The following is a 23,467-nucleotide window of genomic DNA, read 5'->3' on the forward strand; positions in this document are numbered from 1 at the left end:
GAAAGGGTATTCTGGACAGCCATGAACCCAGACAGAAATTGTGTGTCATGGAAAAAGGAGAAAACAGATGTTAAATGGCAACCAGCTCTCTCTGGTGCCTCCCTCCCAAAGGAGAGGGTCCCTTGAGGATCCGCTTTAGTTCTAGGTGGCAACAGGATGGGGTCATTGCAGGGGGGCTAGATCCAGGGGCCGACTGCAGCCGTGCCAGGGCTGGGAGCTTACTCCGAGGTGGCAGCTGGGGACAGCAGTCTAGATGGACCAGATGGATGAGCTCTGGAGCCACATGTCTCCTTGGTGCCTCAAGAACAGGGCAGGACAGAAGGGGCAGTTCAAGATGGTGCAGTAGAAGGACCTTGAGCTCACCTCTCATGAGCACACCGAAAACACAAGTAACTGCTGAACAGCCATCGATAAAAAAGACTGGAAGAATAGGGCAAGGCTGTCTGTGTGCCAGCAGAGCCCTCTGCTGTTATTTCTGATGGGCTTTCCATCCCCACCCTTTCCTATGCGTGTGTGCCCTCCCCATGCCCGCCCTTGCATGGCTGTATCCCAGCCCCCTCTTCCTGCGCTTCTCTTTCAACCTGAGCTCCCAGGGCAGCTCCCCCTCACATCCTCCCTGGGGTCCAGGCTGCCATTTGCCTCCCCGTCCTCAGAAACCTTTTCTCTTTCCCCTCTGGCAACTCCCTGCTCCCTCTGTGGGCCCCCAGACCTGAGTGTGATGACTTACCTGTGGAGGTGCCCGTAGTTTTTAGATGAACGAAGGTTCCAGGTAATGCAGAATCTGAGCCATCCAGTCTGGACGGACGAGATCCAGGTGTAGGCAAGAGTCTGCAGGATCTGCTCCAGGCATTAGTGGCGAGGATGGAGTTCAAGATTGAGCCACGTCTCTGTGAATCTGGAGCTCCCCATAGACGGCTTTTCCGTGGTCCAGACGTGTGGACAGACAGGCCTCACGTGACGGGGCCAGCAGGTCGCCGTGAGTGGGCGAGAGGGGAGAGCGAAGGGCTGAGGTGCCCCCTCTGGGTCCACCCGCTTGGCTTTTCCAGAAGCCTGGGGAGAGCTCCATGCCAGGACCTGCCTTTTTGATGTCTCTCTCTGTCCCTTCACATTCCTCCTCTCCTAACGTTACAGGGAAGAGCTAAATCGGACTCCATGTTGGATCTGTTTCTTTTACTTTAACCTTTGCTTTCCGCTGCTTTTGTTCACTAAAAGGGTACTGTCTATACATAATGGCCCGCCTCAGGGAACCCTGACCCTCTGCCTGAAGGTTAAACCAAAGTGCCTTTGTGCAGGGCAACATCCGGACCCTGTCCGCCTGTGGATGGCTGCAAGAAAGAAGAAATTAACACACCCCCTGCCCGAGGCTGGCCATTCCAGGGGATATTGGCAAAACTTATGGCCTTTTTACTTTACTTTCTCACCCCCTCTGCCTCTCTGTTCTATAAAAGAAACTGGCATCCAGACCCCGATAAGATGGTTCTTTTGAGACTTTAGTCTGCCGTCTTCTCGGTCTGCCGGCTTTCCGAACAAAGTCGTCTTCCCTGCCTCAGCACCTCGTCTCCCGATTTACTGGCCTGTCGTGCGGCAAGCAGAGGGAGCTTGGACTCAGTGACACTAGCTCCTGGCAACACGCCTCCTGATTCCCTGTACGTTTTCTGAAATGACAGTTTGCAATCTGATAAACAAACCCAGGATAACGTGTGAGTGGCGGAGGGCTGAGGGAGGCCCCCAGAGTCCGCCGGGAGACAGTGGGCTTGTGGAAAGACAGTCCATTGACCCTGTTTTCTACGAGCGGGCAGTGATGCCGACATGAGAGCTTGGGGGTGGGGGCAGGAGAGGCACACACAGGGTGATGGTTTGTGACCCGTCGGGCGATTCCCAGGAGCCAGGGGGCAGACCTGTGGCATCAGGATCCCCCAGCCAGCCAGATCATTACAGGTTGCCACGTCCTACCCAGAAATTCCCATTCTGTGCACCTGGGGAGTGCCCCAAACACCTATATTTTGAAATAAGTTCCCTAGGTGATTGGATATGCAACTAGGCTTGGGGACCACTGCAGACATTTGTGCTCAATAGAAACAGAATCAGTGCTCAGGAGAGGCTGAGATTTGGGGACAGATGGATCTCGTGGTACCTCCTGGTAACTCACATCAGCACCAATAAGGCCCGTTCACACGAAACTTTGTCTAAACATCACACTCAGTGCCTTCCTACCCTTCGGGGACCGGCAGCTCAGAAACTGTACTCATCTCCCTGGTACAGTTAGTTCAAGGAAATTTCAGGAGTGCTGAGTGCCTATGAGGACAGAAGAAACAGCACTTGAGGGTAAAACCAAATGAATAGATGTCAATCCACTGTATAGCACAGGGAGCTATATCTCGGTGCTCTGTGAAGACCTAGATGGGTGGGATGGGGGGGGTGGGAGGGAGGTCCAAGAAGGAAGGGATATATGTATACATACAGCTGATTCACTTCGTTGTACAGCAGAAACTAATGCAACATTGTAAAGCAATCATACTCCAATAAATTAAAAAAAAAAGAGTATTTTCTTCTTTGGCTTAGGCTACTCAGTGAACGAAATTGCCTTTGTAGCCCTGAATTGCTTCAAGTTTCAGGGGTTTGGTTTCATTCTTTTTATTATTTTTATTGGACAGAAAGAAAAGCTTGGAATAATTCCTTTGCACAAAAGGATTTTTTTTATTAATCTCATAATAAACTGGGTCAGTTCTCCCCACCCTCTATGAATATATTTGAAATCATTGCCTTTCTGACGACTGGAGGTTTTCCCTGGTGCCTTGTCCATCTCTCCTCCATTCATTAGTGATTAAAACCCTGTAGCCGTCAAGAAATCAGCTTTCTGTGAGGGCCTGCTTTCCCAGCCACCATTGTTTCTGCCCAGCTCTTAGAAAGGAGATACGCTTATCACCTGCCCTGCAGGATACGGTGGAAACACCCGGGGATGTGGCCCTGCCTGCCAGGTCCCCCTCCTAGAATGCGCTATCTGGGAGAATATGCTGATCTACGATGAAAATGAGAGACCAGGAGGGTCCCTGCTAGAGGAGCCAGATATGGTGAATTAATTCAGAAGAGGCCCTGCTTTCAACACAGATCAGGTTCTGTGCAGTCAATTCGTGTCACCATCCTGACTTAGCAGTTTGACTTAGTGTGAGATCCGTTTCATCCTGACAGATTCTGAAGGATTTCACACCGTTCATTGACAGAATCTCTGCCTAAATAAAGGGGAAACGGGGTACGGTTTGCAGCCAGTTGGAGTTGTTCTGTTTCCTCCCAGTGAGAGGAGTTGGTACTGACACCGAGGGAGAGCCAAGCGTTCCACTCAGAAGCCAGCGCTGCAAGACTTTGCCAGAACTAGAGGAGGGAGTTTGAGCCTCTGGGATTCGAAGTCCTTGTTAACTATTCTGACTTCATCGGTGGAGGGGTTATTTTCATTCCTCCCTAGAAACGAGTGAAAAGGTTAACGCTCAGCTTTCCATTTTTGTTTGTTATTTCTGTCTGGTACACGTGATTAGGATGTATCGAGGAAAAACTAGACCAGATGTTTGCTCGAGCCAGGTGTTTAGACAGACCAGATTTCTTTCTTGCCTTTGTGATTGTCAGCTGAGAAGCCGTGCCTTTGATCGCGGTCACGTTTCCTCTTTGGCTCGTGACTTTGGACCGAGCACTTAGACCGTCTACCTCATGGAAGCTTTACGTTACCCCGCCAGCTGGTAGAAAATAAAACACCCTCCAGAGTCTTGATTTACGTATATGAATATTAGATGTGCACTCTGGTGACCACGGGAGATTCAGCTGTCTCCTCTTTCCGAATCCCCTGCTGGAAACCTCTCCTGAGCTCTGCTATTGCTGCCCGCCCTGGGCCTCAAGCTTGCGGGGTAGGTAAGTCATAGATGCCAAAGAGATGATGATTATTAAGATTTTTGCACACGTCCCATGTGCCAGGCCAGGTGCTAAGCGCTTCATACGCATGATCTCATTTTAAACCTCAAAACGGCGATGAAGAGTGGCCATGATTAGTGCCTCTGTCTTTTGCCCCTCTGCTTTCAGCTTCCCCTGGCCTCTTCCTCCTTTCCTCTTTCCTTCCCTCCTTCTCTCCCTCCCTCCCTCCCCTGAAGGGGTTTCCTAAGGCCAGCAGTGCTGCTTGGAAGCTGCAGAGCTTGGGGAAACATGTGAACTACTGAATTTTGCTTACTGTCTGCGGACTTCATGCTTCCGCTCCCCCGCTTGGGGGTCAGGTGGATGATGGAGCCTAATAGAGATGATGCCCCAAAGAAGGAAGACCACACACCATGAGCCACAGATGAGCCGTCTCCAGCATGCAGGCTGCCGTCGGTCCTAACAGCAGAGGGAGGCTGAGTCAGGCGTCTGCCGTGGTTTTGCCCAAATCCAGAGACCACTCGTGTCTGTCCGCTCAGCATTCAAACTCCTGCACTAACCTGAAATCAGACACCTCGGCAACCTCCGACCTTGGCGCTCTGGATTTCACGTCCCGGCTAAAGGGAGGAAGAGGAGGGGAGCTGGGGGGTGCTGCCTAGCAAAGGGCCCCTCTGCCCACTCACCTCCATCGCCTAAGCCCTGCTCACATTCATCCTGTGTGCGTTACTTTCTGTCTTCTCGCTTGGCCAGAATGCCTTCTATAATCAGAGAAGGCCATCAGTGAAGGGTAGGATTCTACGGGAGCAGGAGCTACTGCCTTCTTTGCATCAAACGCCGCCCCTGCCCCTCCCGTCACTGTCAGTTTGCATATAGGACGCAAGCTGTGTTCCCGGACCCATCTCAGCCCCGGTGGCACCAGCCACTTCCCTTTTCCTGTGATAACGAAAGGAGTGAGGTTGCAAGGGACTTGTCCGTAGATACTACCGTCTGTCCCTGATGTGTCCACAGCAGGCTTGGATTTTTCTTTTTCTCTGTCACATGTTTACTTCTCCAGGCTGGATGCTAGCCTTCTTGAAGGATGAACTCATTCGAAAACTATAAGATGGCTTTCAGTAAATCTGTAGCTCAGAATCATAAAGCCCGAGGGTGGCGCTTTCCCCAGTTGGATTCATAAGTGGAATGTCTGATGTAGGAGGGCACATGGGTTATTTTTGAAGACATCACAGATGTCCACTGTCTGGGTACCCAGGATTATGTATACGTGTGTGTGTGTGTGAACAATTTCACATCATAAGTACTTTCCATAAGTACCTTGTTGCTTTAGCTCATGACACACTCTTTGTCTGAGGCCCTGGAGGAGGACGTGCCCTGATCTCTCCAAGCAACATCAGCCCAGCCTGGCCTCCAGGAAGCCTAAAGAAACCATGATGCTTTTGTGTGCATCTCTCAGAAAGGATGGCGCTGGCTGTCATTCTCTCTCACCAAGGAGATTCTGTTCTGGTGCATTCTGCTAGCGTTCTCCTCTTCTCACGTCCCTCTACCCTCCACTGACTCTCAAGAGAGAACATTTTAAAACATCTCCAGTGGGTTCTGTGCCTTAAATCTAGCAGGAAATACAGATGATACCACCTGTGGGGATCTCATGTCTCATACCTCCCTGATGTTGATTTACCTTATGAAATATAGTTGAAAAAGTCTTTCTGGCTTTGGAATGGCTATAAGGGCTCAAAGTCTTGCTTTCTCTTGGCAGAGTATAATATACTATATGGTGACGTCCCCCAAACTGTTCTCCTGGATCAAAAACGAATCCCTTCTCAAGTCCCTGCAGCCCTTTGCCAAGTGGCACTACATTGAGCGCGACCTTGCGATGTTCAGCATGAACATCGATGACGACTATGTCCCGTGTCTCCAGGGGATCACGCGAGCCAGCTACTGCAACGTGTACCTGGAGTGGATTCAGTACTGCGCACGGAAGAGGCAAGAGGTAGGTAGGGGAGGTGGGGCTGAGGAGAGCCTTGTAAAGACCATCTCTTTCTTTTTTTTTAAATTTAATTTTATTTTTTACACAGCAGGTTCTTATTAGTTATCCATTTTATACATATTAGTGTATACATGTCAATCCCAATCTCCCAATTCATCACACCACCTCCCCCCTGCCGCTTTCCCCCCTTGGTATCCATACGTTTGTTCTCTACATCTGCGTCTCAATTTCTGCCATGCAAACCGGTTCATCTGCACCATTTTTCTAGGTTCCACATATATGCGTTAATATACAATATTTGTTTTTCTCTTTCTGACTTACTTCACTCTGTATGACAGTCTCTAGATTCATCCACGTCTCTACAAATGACCCAATTTCGTTCCTTTTTATGGCTGAGTAATATTCCATTGTATATATGTACCACATCTTCTTTATCCATTCGTCTGTCGATGGGCATTTAGATTGCTTCCATGACCTGGCTATTGTAAATAGTGCTGCAATGAACTTTGGGGTGCATGTGTCTTTTTGAATTATGGTTTTCTCTGGGTATATGCCCAGTAGTGGGATTGCTGGGTCATATGGTAGTTCTGTTTTTAGTTCTTTAAGGAACCTCCATACTGTTCTCCATAGTGGCTGTATCAATTTACATTCCCACCAACAATGTAAGAGGGTTCCCTTTTCTCCACACCCTCTCCAGCATTTGTTGTTTGTAGATTTTCTGATGATGCCCATTCTAACTGGTGTGAGATGATACCTCATTGTAGTTTTAATTTGCATTTCTCTAATAATCTCTTTCTTATACTATAGACTATAATGAAATAGAGGCGAGGAAGGACACTAGTATTTGCTTTTTTTTTAATATATATAAATTTATTTATTTTATTTATTTTTGGCTGCATTGGGTCTTTGTTGCTACACGTGGGCTTTCTCTAGTTTTGGCGAGTGGGGGCTACTCTTTGTTGCAGTGCGTGGGCTTCTCATTGCGGTGGCCTCTCTTGTTGCGGAGCGCAGGCTCTAGGTGCGCGGGCTTCAGTAGTTGTGGCACACAGGCTCACTAGTTGTGGCACACGGGCTCTAGAGCGCAGGCTCAGTAGTTGTGGTGCACGGGCTTAGTTGTTCTGCGACATGTGGGATCTTCCCGGACCAGGGCTCTAACCTGTGTCCCCTGCATTGGCAGGCAGATTCTTAACCACTGCACCACCAGGGAAGTCCCAGGACACTAGTATTTGGATAAATGTTTGTTTTAACAATTAAGCAAAATGAAATGGAAGAATTCATATACCATGTCTCCAGTGAAGGGGCCTTGAAGGTACGTTTTCCTCTTTACTGTGTTCAGAGTCAGTGCAGTGTTAAGCCTCCTTCACGGTTTTAAAACTCTGGACACTTCTTTGTTTAGAGTTACTTTTTGAGATTTCCGTACAGAGTATATCTGTGCTGAAATGCAGAGGATTTGCTGAACGTATTGAATCGTGGACCAGCACGTTCTGTTTAGCAATCAGACGGTCCAAGCTACTCCTGTAGGTTTGTGTGTGTGTGTGTGTGTGTGTGTGTGTGCGCGCGTGCATTGTTGCTCACGTGCTGAGGACCCTTCTGGAGATGAAAGCAGCCTCTTAGAAATGAAACCAAGGACAATGACATCTTAGAAAAGAAAGACAAGGAAGCAGACAAGGAGGAGAAAGGGGAGGGAGGCATGTGGAGGGGGTCGGTCGTCTCTGCTTCTCGGGATTTGGAAAGCTTCTCGCAATGTGTTTTTGAAGGAAATGGTAGATCCAAGTTGAAATGGCCTTCTCAGCAGCTGATGAGGTGTGTTGTGTGACCTGTAGAGGGTAAACCAAATTATGACACTAGCCCAGGTCCTTGACCTTTGCATGAGTGATGGGAAACAGGTGGGAGAGTCTGCTTCCTCCAGATGCAGCCAGAAGAATGTGTGCTGAGATCTTAACCCTCGCTGAGCCTCTCCTGGTGGCTGAAATAGTCAGAGAATCTACTGATTTTCCTGGCTATCCCCGCAATGGTGGCACTCCTCTTTCCTCAGCGGGCTCATAAAAGTGAAATTATTCTGCTTTTCTTGCAAAAGAGGCTTTAAGTTTAAATTCCTTCTGCATCTCCCCATGCCCCTCTTTTTAAGCTGTGGATGACCCCCTTCATTTAATTGTTGAAGTTATGGTCAGCTCAGTGGGCTTCTCGTTGTTGAGGCAACAGAAAACCCTCATTTGCACTTGATTCCCATACTTCTTCTCTCCCTGCTGGTGTGCCTGTGCCCTGCATTGGACACGGTTAAGGTGGGCGTCGCCCAGGGTTAAGGTGGGCATTGGACAGGGTTAAGGTGGGCGTTGAATAGGGTTAAGATGGGCGTTGAATAGGGTTAAGGTGGGCGTTGAATAGGGTTAAGGTGGGCGTTGCCCAGGGTTAAGGTGGACAATGCCCAGGGTTAAGGTGGGCGTTGAACAGGGTTAAGGTCGGCGTTGCACAGGGTTAGGTGGCGGTTCCTTTGACTGCAAGCTCTCACCATCTTCCTGACCTCGAGGTGCCATATTCACAATTCCAGGGGAATAGGCCAGCCAGCCTCGCGTTAGTCCCTTTATTTTCCTAAGGTAGTTTCCCCATTTAAATTTTTTTTCCACGTCCAACCTCAAGAGAGACTCAGGAAGCAGAGTTTCCCATCCGTCAGGTCACTTTAATGGGGCCCGGGTGACCACCGTGGGTGACACAGGGAGAGCCTCTGCATTTACGGTTGTCTGTTGGTCCGGAACCCACGTGAAAGCTGAATTAACATCCTTGTTCTTCCAGCCCGCGAAGCACCTGGACAGTGACGAGGACTCGCCTCTGGTGACTTTGTCCTTCGCGCTCTGCATCCTGGGTAGGAGAGCCCTGGGGACCGCGGCTAACAACATGGCCATCAGGTACCTGGGGAAACAGTTGTCACAGACACCAGTGGGCATTTTATATGCCGGACAGATTTTTGTCCATCATTTTCTTTATTTTAAAGTTAGACTGCTCCTACTACTTCCAGAGTGTTCTCTCCCTAATAAATCATGTTGGGCCTGTGAGAAGACTTTTTAACCATGGTGATCTGGAGAATTAGATGTGGAAACAGCATTAATACGGAACAGTCAAAACCCCGGAATGCTGGGTATAGGGTGTTCTATGTTACAAGGTTCCTTGCAAATTTTCTGGGAAGATTAAATGAAATCATGCATACAAAGCGCCTAGCCCGGTATTTAGCAGAATTAGTGCTCAAAAAAAACGTTAGTTCCCTTCCCCCGTTTTTCTTCACAAAAGAAAATTGTCGCTTCTGTGCTTTAACTCCAGCCCCTGCCCTGCCCTGACTCTGTGGGGCTTTGATGATTGGATGCTGCTTCTCCTGTTTTTTTCAAACTCTCTTTCTGCAAGTTTCTCTTCTTAAAGAACAAAACAATCTTGTGTTGAGTTTCAACTCTCTCCTGGCCCCTTTCACCCTCCTTCGCCCTCGGTCCCTGAGGTCTTGCCTTCACAAACAAGCCCCTGAACTGGCATCACAAATGAAGCTGTGCTCTTTGCCCCGACCTCCTCCTTCTCCAGGGAAACCGCTCTTGTGAATTTCATCAGTCGCCTCCTCATCGCCCCGGCTGGTGGCCGTTTCACAGACTGCCCCTTTGGTAGTTAGCACTGTGGACCGGATGTTCTGGATTCTCCCTGTCCGTCAGAGGCATCTTGATTGGTGCACATGAAAATCTCCCGAGGGGCTTGTAAATATCCCGATGCCCAAGCCTTACCCCAGGGCAGAGCGATCACATCACGACCCCTGCGGGTGGACCACGCATCGGGACTTTTTTATGGCTCCCCGGGTGCATCAACATGCAGCTGAGAATCATACAGACCCAGGGAGCTGAAAAAGAAAGAGCGTCTATGTAGTGGTGTCTCCTTTACTTAGACTTTCTTCAAGATGTCTGTGTTGTATTGTTGATCCGGTGCTCTGCAGAGGGGTCCTTCTGATACTCTACTTGAGTGTGTTTGGGGGTTATTAGGTGGGATGACAAGCTGCTTAAGAGCAAAACCCACATGTGTGCTTGTTTAACAGCCGTCACAGTGCCTGGCCATTGGGGAAGCAAGTCCAGGGAGACTTGTCGAAGGTGTTTCCGAATGCCCTTCCTGCAGGGGATGGCTCTGAGTCATTCCTGTAGGCGAGCCACGGACAGGCGCCCTCCGTGACGTGTGTGCATTGGTAAGGGGTGATGTGGTGTGGTTGGCAGTCCTTCCATCCCTCCCTGGAGGCTATAGCCTTGAGTCACTAAGAGGAAGAGGTGAGAACCAAGGTGGTTAGAATTCGTGACAGCTAGTCTTTCAGCACCCACATCCCAGAACTTTATGATGAGTTCTTTGCCGCAGACCGGCTGCAGAAAGCTAGAAGTTCCTGGCGGTGAGGGGTAAGGAACTGAAAAGCACCAGTATGGGGTCAGAAGGGCCAAGACAACTGATGGTTGCAAGGCAAGTTTATTCAAAGAGCATGAATGTATATATAGGTTTAGTACGGAACGAATACTAAACAACAAATCAGTAAACCTTGTATTTCCACATAGTTCTGTCGCCACTATCTATGCACCACTATCTATGCACCACTATCTATGCACCACTATCTATGCGTCAGCATGCCTTATGGGCCATTCTTTGGAGATGCAGACTTCCCCCTCAGGGCAGCACGTCCTTCTTCTGGGGAACAACCAGGGGCTCTTAGATTCAGAGCAGGCACCTGGAACGAAACTGGCTGCAAGCCATTTTCCTTTTTTACGCTCAATACCACAGCGTCAGGAGTGCATACCAAGAAAGAGACAAGCAGTTCTCCGGAAAGCAGAAAGCTGAATAAGCTTACAGCTTGAGGGCCACCACATTTCCCCCTTTTTTATTATTTTTTAAAGCTTGATAATGTAGTTTTAAGCCATGAACATCCTGACGCAAGACAGCGAAGCGCCCCATTACAAATCTAACAACACAAGGTAATAAACCGATCACCAATAAAAGTAGTACACCAATTGATATCAGGCCTGAGAGCCCACCATGAATCCATTGTATCGGATTTAGCCCTTGTAGTTGATCTAATAATCCTTGAATCAATTTCTGGGGTCCATCTTCGTCCAGGTGGGCCGCTTGAATAGCTTGTATTTCGGCATTTAACTTTTGAATATCAAGGCTAATGTGTCCATCAGTCCATACACTTAATATATGCATTTTTACTTTTTCCCAATCCCATTGTGAATCATTATATAAATGTTGAGTTACACAAATCCAGGTATATTTGGCATGACAAATCAAACGCATTTTTAATTTTAAAGCCATAACTTGATCCCCTATTCCTATTAGAACATTTTTTAATTCATCTACTTCCGTTTTTAGTTGGGTATCAATATGACTTTGTAGGGCTAATGCTACACTAGTATTTTTAGATAACTGATTAACATAATGAGCCTGGTGAATAGTTTGTGAAAGAGCAATCCCAGCAGTGGCCGCAGTAGCAGTTAAAGCTGCTAAGGCTAGGATTGCACATATTAGAACACCTATAAATCTCTTTGGTCGTTTTAATGCTTCAGTCAATTCCAGCCAGGCTTGTATGCCAGTGTTATGATACCATGGTTCAGACAAATTAACAGGTAACATTATATAAGAAGGTTGCTTCATAATCATAACAGATGTAGATCCTTTAACGGGCAAAACACAACTACTAAAGATACAATTAACACAAGTAATATTATAACCTATAGGATTCATAGTGTTTTCTACAATTAAATCTCCAATCAATAAAGCATAAGGAGGAGCGACGCAAGTAATCACCGGTCTATAAGAAAAGGATAAGGCAAGTTTCCAGAATTCCCATTGCTTGTAAAAAACAAGGCTGTTATTATTAACGGGGACAGAAGAAACTAGTATGGTGCCATTATCATAATCTAAAGTACACCAGACAGAGGCTTTAGTCCATGTATCATTACAAACAGGAAAATCAAACTGCGGGAATTCAGAAGCCATAAAAGCAGGAAATTGTAGTCCTGTGACAGTCTTTACGACCGTAATTTGATGTCCAGCTAATAACGTCCCTTGATTACCTATGGTAGTTTCAATACACAAATAATGTCCAGTATCTTCAATCCTCAAGCGATATATGCATAGAGAATGATCCAACGAAGTATTAGAAGCAAGCTTAGTTACTCTAGCATTCATGTGAATGGGAACGTTATCCTTATACCAAAATACAAAGGTGGATAAATCTTCTCGTCTAGAAACAGTCTGTTTGCAAGGAAGACAAATATTAGATCCCACAGCTTTATAATTTTTACGTAAATGAGTAAAAAATTGAGAATTTACAGTGGTTTGGTAAGAAATAGCATGTTCTAAAGCAACAGCCTTAACACTACCCGAATTGGTACTCATAGGACTTAAACAAACAGGGGGAGTATTAAACCAATTAGAGTAATTAACAGAAGTATTAGTAATAGGCAAATTTCCTAGCACTCTTCCAAAAGTAGAATCATTATAGAGAATTGGAAGGTCAGCTTCAGACCATGTAACAGGTTGTAATAAAGGAGGATCGGGTACATAAGCCCAATAAGATTTAGCCTCTATAGGTGGGGCTGCCAATACAGCTATCATGGCTAAAAAAAGGTAAGAGGAGAGTGAGGATGAGTACTCTCCTCCATAATCCTACGTGCTTGAAATACTAAACATTGCAATTGATACCAAGTAATTTGATTTCGATCTCCCCTCGCCTCCCTGACAAGTTGTCTCCTACTCCGTCGCCGCATTCTTCTCGTCCGCCGGGGGAACCGGTTGGGGTGTGCTGTGGTCGATTGCGAGAGCCTCAGGCGACGCATTCTTCGAGTCAGGATGTTTATTGGTGATGGCATGATAATGTCGAACCAAGCGCTCCGGGAGCCACCTAGGAGAGTCTGCTTCCCTAGGGAAAACACAAACATGGCCTCGGCCCCATACTAAAACAGGGTCTGGTCCATGCCAAAGGTTAGTCATGGGATCTTTCCATTTAACAAGCGCTTTTTCAGGAGGGATTCCAGAAAGGCCTGTAAACAATCGTTCATAAGGCGTGTGACTAAATGCATCTAAAGTTAAAAAATTTAAAATAAATAAAGCATGATTAAGCATAATCTGAGGAGATCTATCATATTCCCCCTTTTTTATTTTTTGTAATGTAATTTTTAATTGTTGGTTGGCACGTTCTACAATACCTTGACCCTGAGGATTGTAGGGAATGCCTGTTTTATGTGAAATATGGAAAGTTGCACAAAAATTGGCAAAAGCTTTACTCGTATATCCTGGAGCATTATCTGTTTTTAAAGCTTTAGGAATTCCCATAGATGCAAAACAATGAAATAAATGAGTAATTACATATTTAGTAGATTCCCCAGCCAAAGGCGTAGCACATATAAAATTAGAGTAAGTATCAACAGTTACATGAACAAATTGTAATTTACCAAAAGAGGGAATATGAGTAACATCCATTTGCCAAAGATGATGAGGGAGTAAACCCCGAGGATTGACTCCAAATTGTGGAACAGGAAGGTGGGGTAAACATTTAGAGCAGGACTTAACAATGTATCGGGCTGTTTCTCTAGAAATAGAGAATTGTTTTTGAAGCATAGCAGCAGATTGATGATGTAAATTATGTGATTGAGTAGCAAGATCCTGAGGTTGAGATAAACTTAAGCCTATAATCTTTGTATTTTCGTCAGCCAATTGATTTCCCAAAGACAATGGGCCAGGGAGACCTGAATGGGCTCGAATATGTAATATGGCTACAGGAAAGTCATGCTGACGAATAATCTTTTGTAGTTGAAAGAAAGTCTGAAACAATTGAGAATCAACAGTATTGCCAATTATAGCAGTTTCTATGTTACGCAAAATAGTAACCAAATAATGGCTATCCGTATAGAGATTAAAAGAACAATGTGAAAAGATTTGAAAAGCCAAGGAAATCGCATGTAATTCAACTCGTTGGGCAGAGGTATGATCTGTTTGTTCTTTATGAAGTAAGTCATCAGAAATAACAACAGCGATGCCATTGGCAGAACCATCAGTAAAAACATTTGGGGCATTGAGAATAGGAGTTGAACAGATAGTTTTAGGAAAAATAAATAGATGTTGAGTAGCAAAATGAAGGAGCTTATTAGAAGGATAATGATTATCAATAATTCCTGAATATCCAGCAAAAGCAAGAGCCCAAAAATCAGAGACAAATAATAGCCAAGAATATTGATAAGTAGTATAAGGTATAATAATAGAATTTGGTTCATATCCTACCAACTGAATATTTCTTCTACGACCCAATTGAACAAGGGTTGCTATTAACTCATAATAAGGTGTAATGACTTTATTAGGCGTATTTTTCATATGAATCCATTCAAGAATTCCTGTTTCTTGCCATAATAAGGCGGTAGGGGTATGTGACGTAGCACAGATTATTAATAGTATAGGTAAAGAAGGCTCAATTCTAGTTAACTGAGCAGATTGTATTGCTTTGTTTACAAGCTTGAGTGCTTGTTGAGCTTCAGAAGTTAAAATACGAGGGGAAGAAGGATCAGGACTTCCCTTTAGGATATTAAAAAGAGGCTGTAACTGACCCGTAGTTAATTTTAAAGAAGGTCGCAGCCAATTAATATCTCCTAATAACTTTTGAAAATCATTTAAAGTTTTAAGAACGTCAGTCCGTATCTCTATCTTCTGAGGTGTAATATTATAATTTGTGATATACTTACCAAGATATGAGAAAGGTGGGTTCATCTGTACTTTGTCAGCAGCAATGACTAGTCCTGATCGTGACAAATGACTTTGAAAGGAATTATAAGCCTTAAGTAAAATATGTTTATCAGAATAAGCAAGTAATAAGTCATCCATATAATGAATAAAATATATCTGAGGGAACTGTTTACGAACAGGGGCAATAACTTGAGCTACAAACTGTTGACATAAAGTAGGACTATTAGCCATACCCTGAGGCAGCATTTTCCATTGATAACGTTGCATAGGTTCTATAAAATTTAAAGAGGGTAAGCTAAAAGCAAATCGCAACTTATCAGCCGGAAATAGAGGAATAGTAAAAAAGCAATCCTTAAGATCAATAATAATAATCATATAATTTTTAGGTATGGCTGCAGGAGAAGGCAAACCTGGTTGCAGAGCTCCCATAATTACCATAGTTTGATTAACAGCACGTAAATCTTGCAATAAACGATATTTTCCCGATTTTTTCTTTATAACAAATATAGGAGTATTCCAAGGGCTATTAGACTTTTCTAGTCTGCCCAAAGCAAGCTGTTCATTAATTATATTATGGGCCGCCATTAATTTCTCCTTAGAAAGGGGCCATTGGTCCACCCAGACAGGATTATCAGAAATCCAAGTTATGGGGTCAGCATGTGGTGGAGGAGAATCCAAGGCCCCTAGAAAAAACCCACGCCTGTTTTATCCCGTTTATTATCAGTCTGCAAGGGTAATTTATTTCCCTGTTGATTTTTTCCCAAACCATTCCTAGGATCATACCCTTGATTTAACAACATATTAGTTACAGTAGGGTTGGGACTAAGCAATAGGATTCCCATTTGTTGTAATATATCTCTTCCCCAAAGGTTAACTGGCAATCCGGGCAATACGTAAGGTTTGAATATTCCTTGATTACCTTCAGCATCCTGCCAATGTAGGTATTGCGAACTTTGTTGTGGAGAATTAGATTGGCCAATACCTTGCAACTGTGTAATGGTTTGGTGCACGGGCCAATTTTTTGGCCAATGTATAAACGAAATAACAGAAACATCAGCACCAGTATCTAATAACCCAGAAAAAGGCCTTCCATTTATTTTTAATACCAATTGTGGTCTTTCCCTACCAATTTGTTGAATCCAGTAAACTGCATCAGAGGAACCGAAAGCCCCAGTTCCTCTTTTGTTATGTTGTAAAATTTTTCCTTCTGGTATATATGGAATTAATAGAAGCTGAGCTATTCGCATACCAGGCATGATAAGAAAAGATCCTTTTGATGTTTGAACCATAACCTTTAATTCCCCTTCATAATCAGCATCAATCACCCCAGGAATAATAGTTAAGCCTTTCATAGACATACTACTTCTTCCAAGGATTATACCAACCGTTCCCTGGGGTAAAGGCCCAAAAGTTCCCGTAGGAAGGGCTTGGGGTCCCATATCCGAGGTTAATAAGAATTGGGTGGAGGCACAGAGGTCCAGTCCTGCACTATTTGGCGTGGCCCTTTGAAGGGAGGAGATTCCATTCCCTGAGGCACAAAGGTCTGAGCTGGAGGCGGTGGAGCAGGGTGTGGGGGGATTATTGACATTGCTCCAATTGTTTATTGGGGCCGGAGCAGGCCCCTCCGGAAGTTTCCCGACAAGGGAGTTCCATCTTTATGAGTCACTGATCGACATTCTTTAGCCCAATGCCGTCCTCTTTGGCATCGGGGACAAATTGTGGGAGGAGGAGATTTACCTTGAGGCACAGAATTTACGATAGGCATATTAGGAGTATCAACAGTACAATTTTTTGCAAAATGACCTGGCTTCCCACATTTAAAACAGTTTTTACTTTTAGCATTTGGCCCAAATCCTGCCTTAGTTAGGGCTGCAGCTATAGCTGCTCCCTGTAAGTAAGATGATCCAATATCAGAACAAACTCGAATATAATCCTCTAAATTTCCTTTCCTTTTCCATGGACGTAGAGCTGCTTGACAAATATTATTAGCATTTTCGAAAGCCAATTGTTTGACGATAATTGCTCCAGAAGGACCATCAGAAATAATTCTATTAACAGCCTGTAATAATCTAGCCACAAAATCAGCATAAGGTTCATCTGCCCCTTGCCTTATTTTAGCAAGGTCTTCAGTCCTAGTGGAGGCAGGTAAATGTTTCCATGCATGTAGAGCTATATGATTGATCTGAGCATAAGCCACAAAAGGGAAAGCTAATTGATCCTGTAATAACTGATGTTGTCCTTCCCCAATCAACATCTCATAATTTACTAGCACATTATGTGCAGTATTTCTTTCAGCTTGTTCAGCAGCCTTTTCATAATATTCTGATTTCCAAAGTAAATAGTCGCCACCAGTGAGACAAGCACGAGCAATAGATTTCCAGTCTGCTGGAGGCAATGCTTCTGTTGCAATAGTATCCAACATAGTAATAGTGAAAGGGGCTATAGGCCCATATTGTGCACAGGCTGCTTTTAAATCTTTCAAAACCTTAAAGGAGAGAGGCTGATATTCCCGATTATTTTGTTGTGGATTTTGAGGATTGGGTCGTTCCACCACCGGGCAGCAGAATAAAGGATCCTCCCCTCTATTAAGAGCTCCCCGTACTGCTTGTTGTAAAGGACTAAGCTTAGGAGGGATAGGGACAGAGACATGCAATTGCTGTAACCGCGGAAGAATATTTTCATCAGGATATTTTTCAGCCTCATATTTGGTTTCTTCACCCGCTAAATCAAAAGAAAAGTCATCATCATCAAGTGAATTAACACTGTTTATCCTCGGTGGCAACGGAGGAGCAGTAGCTACTGCAGCAATATGTTCTACAGATTTAGCTGTTAATTTTGGAACTGAATCATAAATTGGATTAAAACAATCTCTTATTAAATTCCACAAGCTAAAAATGGAAACTGAAACAGAAGATGGTCCATGAGCTTCATGATATTTAGATAATTCATCTCCTACACGAGTCCAAATTGTTAAGTCCACTGATCCTCCTTCAGGGAACCAAGGACAAGCATCATATACTAGTTGCAAAAATTCCAAGAGTTGTGAGGTAGTTACCTTAGTTCCACGGGCTTTTAACATTGAAAGCAAAACCTGAGCAAATAAATCACGCTCCTTAGAGCCCTTTTGTCCCATATTATTTTACTTCTGACTCTTTCTCGAGTTACCGTCCTAAAAACGAAATTATTTCTTGTGGCCACACTATCTCACTCGAGAGTTCTACTTACCTGAAATCTTCCGAAATGCCTCACGCACTCAGGTCCCTGTTCGGGCGCCACTTGCCGCAGACCGGCTGCAGAAAGCTAGAAGTTCCTGGCGGTGAGGGGTAAGGAACTGAAAAGCACCAGTATGGGGTCAGAAGGGCCAAGACAACTGATGGTTGCAAGGCAAGTTTATTCAAAGAGCATGAATGTATATATAGGTTTAGTACGGAACGAATACTAAACAACAAATCAGTAAACCTTGTATTTCCACATAGTTCTGTCGCCACTATCTATGCACCACTATCTATGCACCACTATCTATGCACCACTATCTATGCGTCAGCATGCCTTATGGGCCATTCTTTGGAGATGCAGACTTCCCCCTCAGGGCAGCACGTCCTTCTTCTGGGGAACAACCAGGGGCTCTTAGATTCAGAGCAGGCACCTGGAACGAAACTGGCTGCAAGCCATTTTCCTTTTTTACGCTCAATACCACAGCGTCAGGAGTGCATACCAAGAAAGAGACAAGCAGTTCTCCGGAAAGCAGAAAGCTGAATAAGCTTACAGCTTGAGGGCCACCACAGTTCTTCATCCAAGAACTTTATGATTTCTGATGAGAAATGCTCACCAATTACGGTACTGTGTTGATCTGTGTTCTAGGAAATACTCTGGGGAGGAGCTGACCTTCTTCTAGCCCCTCTCTTCCCTCCTACCCGACTCAGCCTCATACTAGACCCAGACAGTTCCCTTTGTGGTCATCTGGGACTGAATTTGATTGAAAGTCTAGCAGAAGCCTCCTTCGTGGGCTTTGTGAAACAGTCCCCTATAGTACTGTAAATAGGGAATACTCTTTGAGAAGGGCTTCAGAAGATTCTGGACTCCACATCACAAAATGAGTCTTCAGATATTCACAGCATCCAAGCAGATGATCTTTTGTTGGATCAATGGGAAGTTTTTATTTTTATTTTTTTAAATAAATTTCAAATTTTCTTTACAAATTGCAAATAAAATGCTTCAACGATTTCACTCTTTCCATTCCCATACAACATATTTTCAGATTTCTTCGATCTTGTTCTTTGTGTTACTTGTTCCAGTATTCCTGATCCAGGTGTATCTTGCTTGGTCTGTTTTATTTATTTTTTCCTTGAATAAGCACCATGCCTAGCAGCTGCTTTGATCAGCCTTGTTTTGATGGGATTTTCTTTGTTTCAAACAGCTTCTCATACTCCATGTCGGCTCTGCTTGTTGCAGACATAGTGATGAGATAAATCTGGGAATGATACTCTTGCTAGTGTAGGGAAAGATTTGATTATCTGGGACTGATTCACTCCACTGAGCAGTCCTGTACCGTATTTCAAGGTGCCCTTGTCTTTATGGTGGGCCTGCTACTCCTCATTTTCTCCTCAGGTGAAATTTAGACTCATATTTTATAAAAACCTCATTTGGGATTTTGATTTAGAGTATATTAAATTCACAGATTAATTTGGGGAAAGAATGGACATCAGTCAATAATATGGTGTATCTTTGTAATCATTCAGTTTTTTAAATGTCTTTCCATAATAGTTTATCATTTTTTTGGAGATTTGTAATCCTTAATAGACTTGTCTCTAGGTATTTTATAGTTTTATTGTGATCATGAATAAAACCCTTTTTCTCCTGTCACATTTTCTAATTGGCTACTGCTGGTATACAGGAAAGTTACAGTCAGTCCCCTACATACGAACCTTCAAGTTTCAAACTTTCAAAGATGCGAACGTGCGTTTGCACGCCCAATCATGTAAGTTAGTTCACGTGTCTGGCGTACATTGTCACATGTGTGCATCCTCTACAAGTGGTTGTGCTTTTGTGTACTTTACTATACTGTGTTTGTTTTTTATGTATTATTTATGTGGAAAGTATTATAAACCGATTACAATACAGTACTATATAGCCGATTGTGTTAGTTGGGTACCTAGGCTAATTTGTTGGGCTTACGAACAAATTGGACTTAATGAATGTGCTCTCGGAATGGAACTCGTTTGTATGTAGAGGACTTACTGTATTTGGTTTTTTATATCAATTTCATCCTGGGCACCTCTACTGAACTCTGTTATAAACATTATTTCAGTTAATTCTATTTGATTTTCTGCTGGAAAGACATATCTGCAAATAATGACAATTTTGCCTTTTTCTTTCCTATGTTTATACCTCAGTTCTTTTTCCTGTTCCATTGGCCCTGACCTCCAGTTGGAGGTGGGCATCTGTGTTCGTTTCCAATTGCTGCTATAACAACTTACCATAAATTCGGTGGCTTACAGCAGCATAAATTAGCTGTCGTACAGTTCTGGAGATCAAAAGTACAAAACGGGTTTCACTAGGCTAAAATCAAGGTGTCTGCATTCCTTCTGGAGGCTCTGAGGGGAGAATCCATCCCCTGTTCTAGAGGCCGCCTGCATCCCAGCAACCCCTTCCTCCATCTTCCCAGACAAAAGTGTAGCCTTTTCCAATCTCTCTCTGCCAAACTCTACCTCACCCACTTCCTTCTCCTTCTTTTACTTACGAGGATCCTTGTGATTACATTGGGCCCTCCCAGATAATCCAGGAAAATCTCCCCATCTCAAAATGCTCAATTTAATCACATCTGCAAAATTCCTTGTGCCCTGTAAGGTAACATAACCACGGGTTCCAGAGATGAGGACATGGACATGTTGGGGGACCATTATTCAGTCTAACACAGCATCCTCACATTAATCCAGACATCAATGGGGAACAAGCGGCATATTTTAGCGTTAAAAAATAAGGTTTGTTTTAGGATTCTGTTAGACCATTTTCATCGTTGGGAGTGTCCTTCTCTTCCTAGATTGCTAAAGCTTTCATCAGGAAAGGATGTTGAATTCTTTCAAAGTTTGAGGGCTCACATTCAGATGACATTCTTCTTAAATCTATTAATGTACTAGGTTATTTTAATAGATTTCTTCATTAAAACATCCTTACAATTCTGAGAGAAGCTCTACTTGGTCACGATATATTCTGTCTATGCAATGATGGATTCACTTTGCTAATATTTTATTCAGTATGGTTTTATTTATGTTTAAAGTAGGAGTGGCTTATGATCTGTGTGTGTGTGTGTGTGTGTGTGTGTGCGCACGCGTGCGCACGTGTGCTTTATCCTTGTATAATTTTAACTCAGGAGTATGCCCTTAAGTGTACTTTCTGAGACCTAACAAGTCATTCTCACATATTTAGTATTAAAGACTAACAGATGATTTTTGAGCACTTACTCCACAGATAAGTCTTATATAGCAGCCTAGCATAAGTCACAAGCTCTGCTTCATTTGATGGGTTTCTTGGGGAAATATTTTGACTTCACAGCAGTGACGTAGCTTTGATAGGCTATCCTCAAGGAAGAAAAATACACGCATGAAAAATTAGAGAGGATGAGCAAATTGAGAATCAACTTAAATGATAAGCTGAATGCAAGTGAGCAAAAGAGTACAGGTATGTAAAATGTCTTCAAATAAGACGTCCATATGTTATGGAGATAGAATGAGTTAATAGGGATGTGACAAGCAAACACTGATAATGGTTTTAATTTGGAGTTTGGGGCCTATCCCCATTGTAGAACTGTGTCTCCTACTGAACAAGAGCATACAGATACAAAGGCATGTTTAGGAGGAAGTCAAGATAGTTTCACTGACCACAGGGGCTAAAAGATGACTTGGTGACTGTGTTCAAGTACATGAGAGGTGATGAGTGGATCCTGACCGATGGTCCATTTATAGAGATAAAAGGTGAGAAGGTGACTGCATTCACAGCAGCAACATGTTTGCTTGAAGAAGAAATTTTACTGACTCTTGGAGTAACTAGGCTTCTAAGAGAATGGAACATGTCAAGATAAATGTAAGCTTGAAAAATGACAGACAAACAATCCAGCCCTAGATGTCCTGTGCTGGAGGCTGAGAGCCCTGACAGATGACCTTGTGGCAGAAGGTCACTGTCATAATCTGGGGTCACATCTACCATGTCCACACTGCTCTCACCCACAGCGGACTGAGGAAAATAGCATTCTTCAGGAATCCCGGACATAATCTCAGTTTCCCTGCCGACCTTCTGCTGGAGACGAGACCCCAAACTAGGGCCAGACGTCGTAGTGAATCCTCTTGCAGACAAGACTGAGGTCTGCCTGACAGACTGGGGTTGGAAACTCAGAAATCAGGACCTAGAAGAGAAATAAAGTAAACATGACGCACGGTCCTGAACCAGGGATTAAAATCAAGTCGTCCAGCTCAGGTCAAGATGGTGGCGTAGGAAGATTCTGAGGTCACCTGTTCTCACGATCCCACCAAACCTACCACGTCACATAGAACAACTATCCCTGAGAATGACCTGAAGACTAGCAGGATAGATTTTCTGCAACTAAGGATATTAGAAAAGGCCACATGGAGAAGGGTAGGAGGGGCGGAGACACGGTTCAGTCAGAACCTGCACCTCCAGTATGACGACCCACAAGTGGGAGGGAAGTCACTACCGAGGGGGTCCCCCCTGAGGAGCGAGGGGTCTGAGCCTCCCATTGGGCTCCCCAGCTGGGGGACCTGAGCCAGAAAAACAAGCCCCGTAAAATCTGGCTTTGAAACCAGTGGGGCTCACGTCCAGGAGAGCCCAAGGGCTGTGGGAAACCAAGACTCAGCTCTGAAGAGCTTGTGCCCAAACTCACTTGTTCCGAGTGCCAGCACGCCGGATTGAAAAGCACCTGGATTGTACAAGGAGGTACATTGATTAATCTTAGGCCACTTGCCGGAGGGGCAGGGATCTGGCGGGACTTTCTCAAGGGACAGAAGCGCTGGCAGACGCCTTTTTTTCTTTTTCTTTTAAAAATATTTATTTATTATGGCTGCACCAGGTCTTAGTTGCGGCGTGCGGGATCTTAGTTCCCTGACCGGGGATCGAACCCGGGCCCCTAGCATTGGGAGCACGGAGTCTTACCCACTGGACCACCAGGGAAGTCCCCAGGTGCCTTTTTTTCCGTCTCTTTCCACGTCGCTGGCCGGGTGCTGGTGGGCGTCATTTCTGTCACTCTCCATCACCTAGCTAACACCGTGCACCCTGCCCTGGAGTGCCCTGAGGACCAGCCTTGCCCAACCTGCTCAGGCTCCCTGGGTCCCACGCCGAGCTCCCACTCCCCTGCTTCTTTGAAATGTCTGGGTGTTCTGGTCCCCAGAATCACCCCTAGTGCCTCAGAATCACCTGAGCAGCTTTGTCAGAATATGGGCCCCAGGGCCCATCACAAATCGCCAGCTTAGACTCTCCGGGAGCCGGGTCTGGAAATCTAGTTTTGATTTTGAACAGCTGCCAGGAGATCGTTTCTTCTGCAGCCAGCTTGCTCCTGGTATTCTGGCCAGCCTCGGGAAGCATCTTTCACCAGATAATAGCAGTTGATCCCGTTGATATGGAGGCCCAGAAGCACTTGAACGCCACGAGGGCAAATGTATTTTTAAAAAGCTTTTCACCAAATCTTGCCTTTTAGCTAGTTCTCGCTTGGGAAATATTATTTCTCAATTTATCTGGCATTTATTTGGAACCACATTGCTGAGATCCTTTCACCACGTGATTGCTCTCCATTGATTATCTGAGATTCTGCAAGATAAGCGTCCTTGGTTTATATCTGAAGCCTGTGTT

At 44.6% G+C, this 23,467-nt stretch overlaps 1 protein-coding gene across 3 annotated transcripts in view; it reads left to right on the plus strand.

The window, feature by feature from the left end:
• Window positions 1-23,467, plus strand: part of PCNX2 (pecanex 2) — a 291,197-nt gene that overhangs the window by 246,631 nt on the left and 21,099 nt on the right. For all 3 annotated transcript variants that reach the window (XM_082422950.1, XM_082422951.1, XM_082422952.1), the window contains 2 exons: window positions 5,645-5,878; window positions 8,666-8,778. In XM_082422950.1, the coding sequence (XP_082279076.1) occupies window positions 5,645-5,878; window positions 8,666-8,778 (347 nt within the window). The remainder of the gene's footprint in view (window positions 1-5,644; window positions 5,879-8,665; window positions 8,779-23,467) is intronic.

This window comes from Balaenoptera physalus (assembly GCF_965194825.1).
Source record: "Balaenoptera physalus genome assembly, chromosome: 14".
NCBI classification, from domain to species: Eukaryota; Metazoa; Chordata; class Mammalia; order Artiodactyla; family Balaenopteridae; genus Balaenoptera; species Balaenoptera physalus.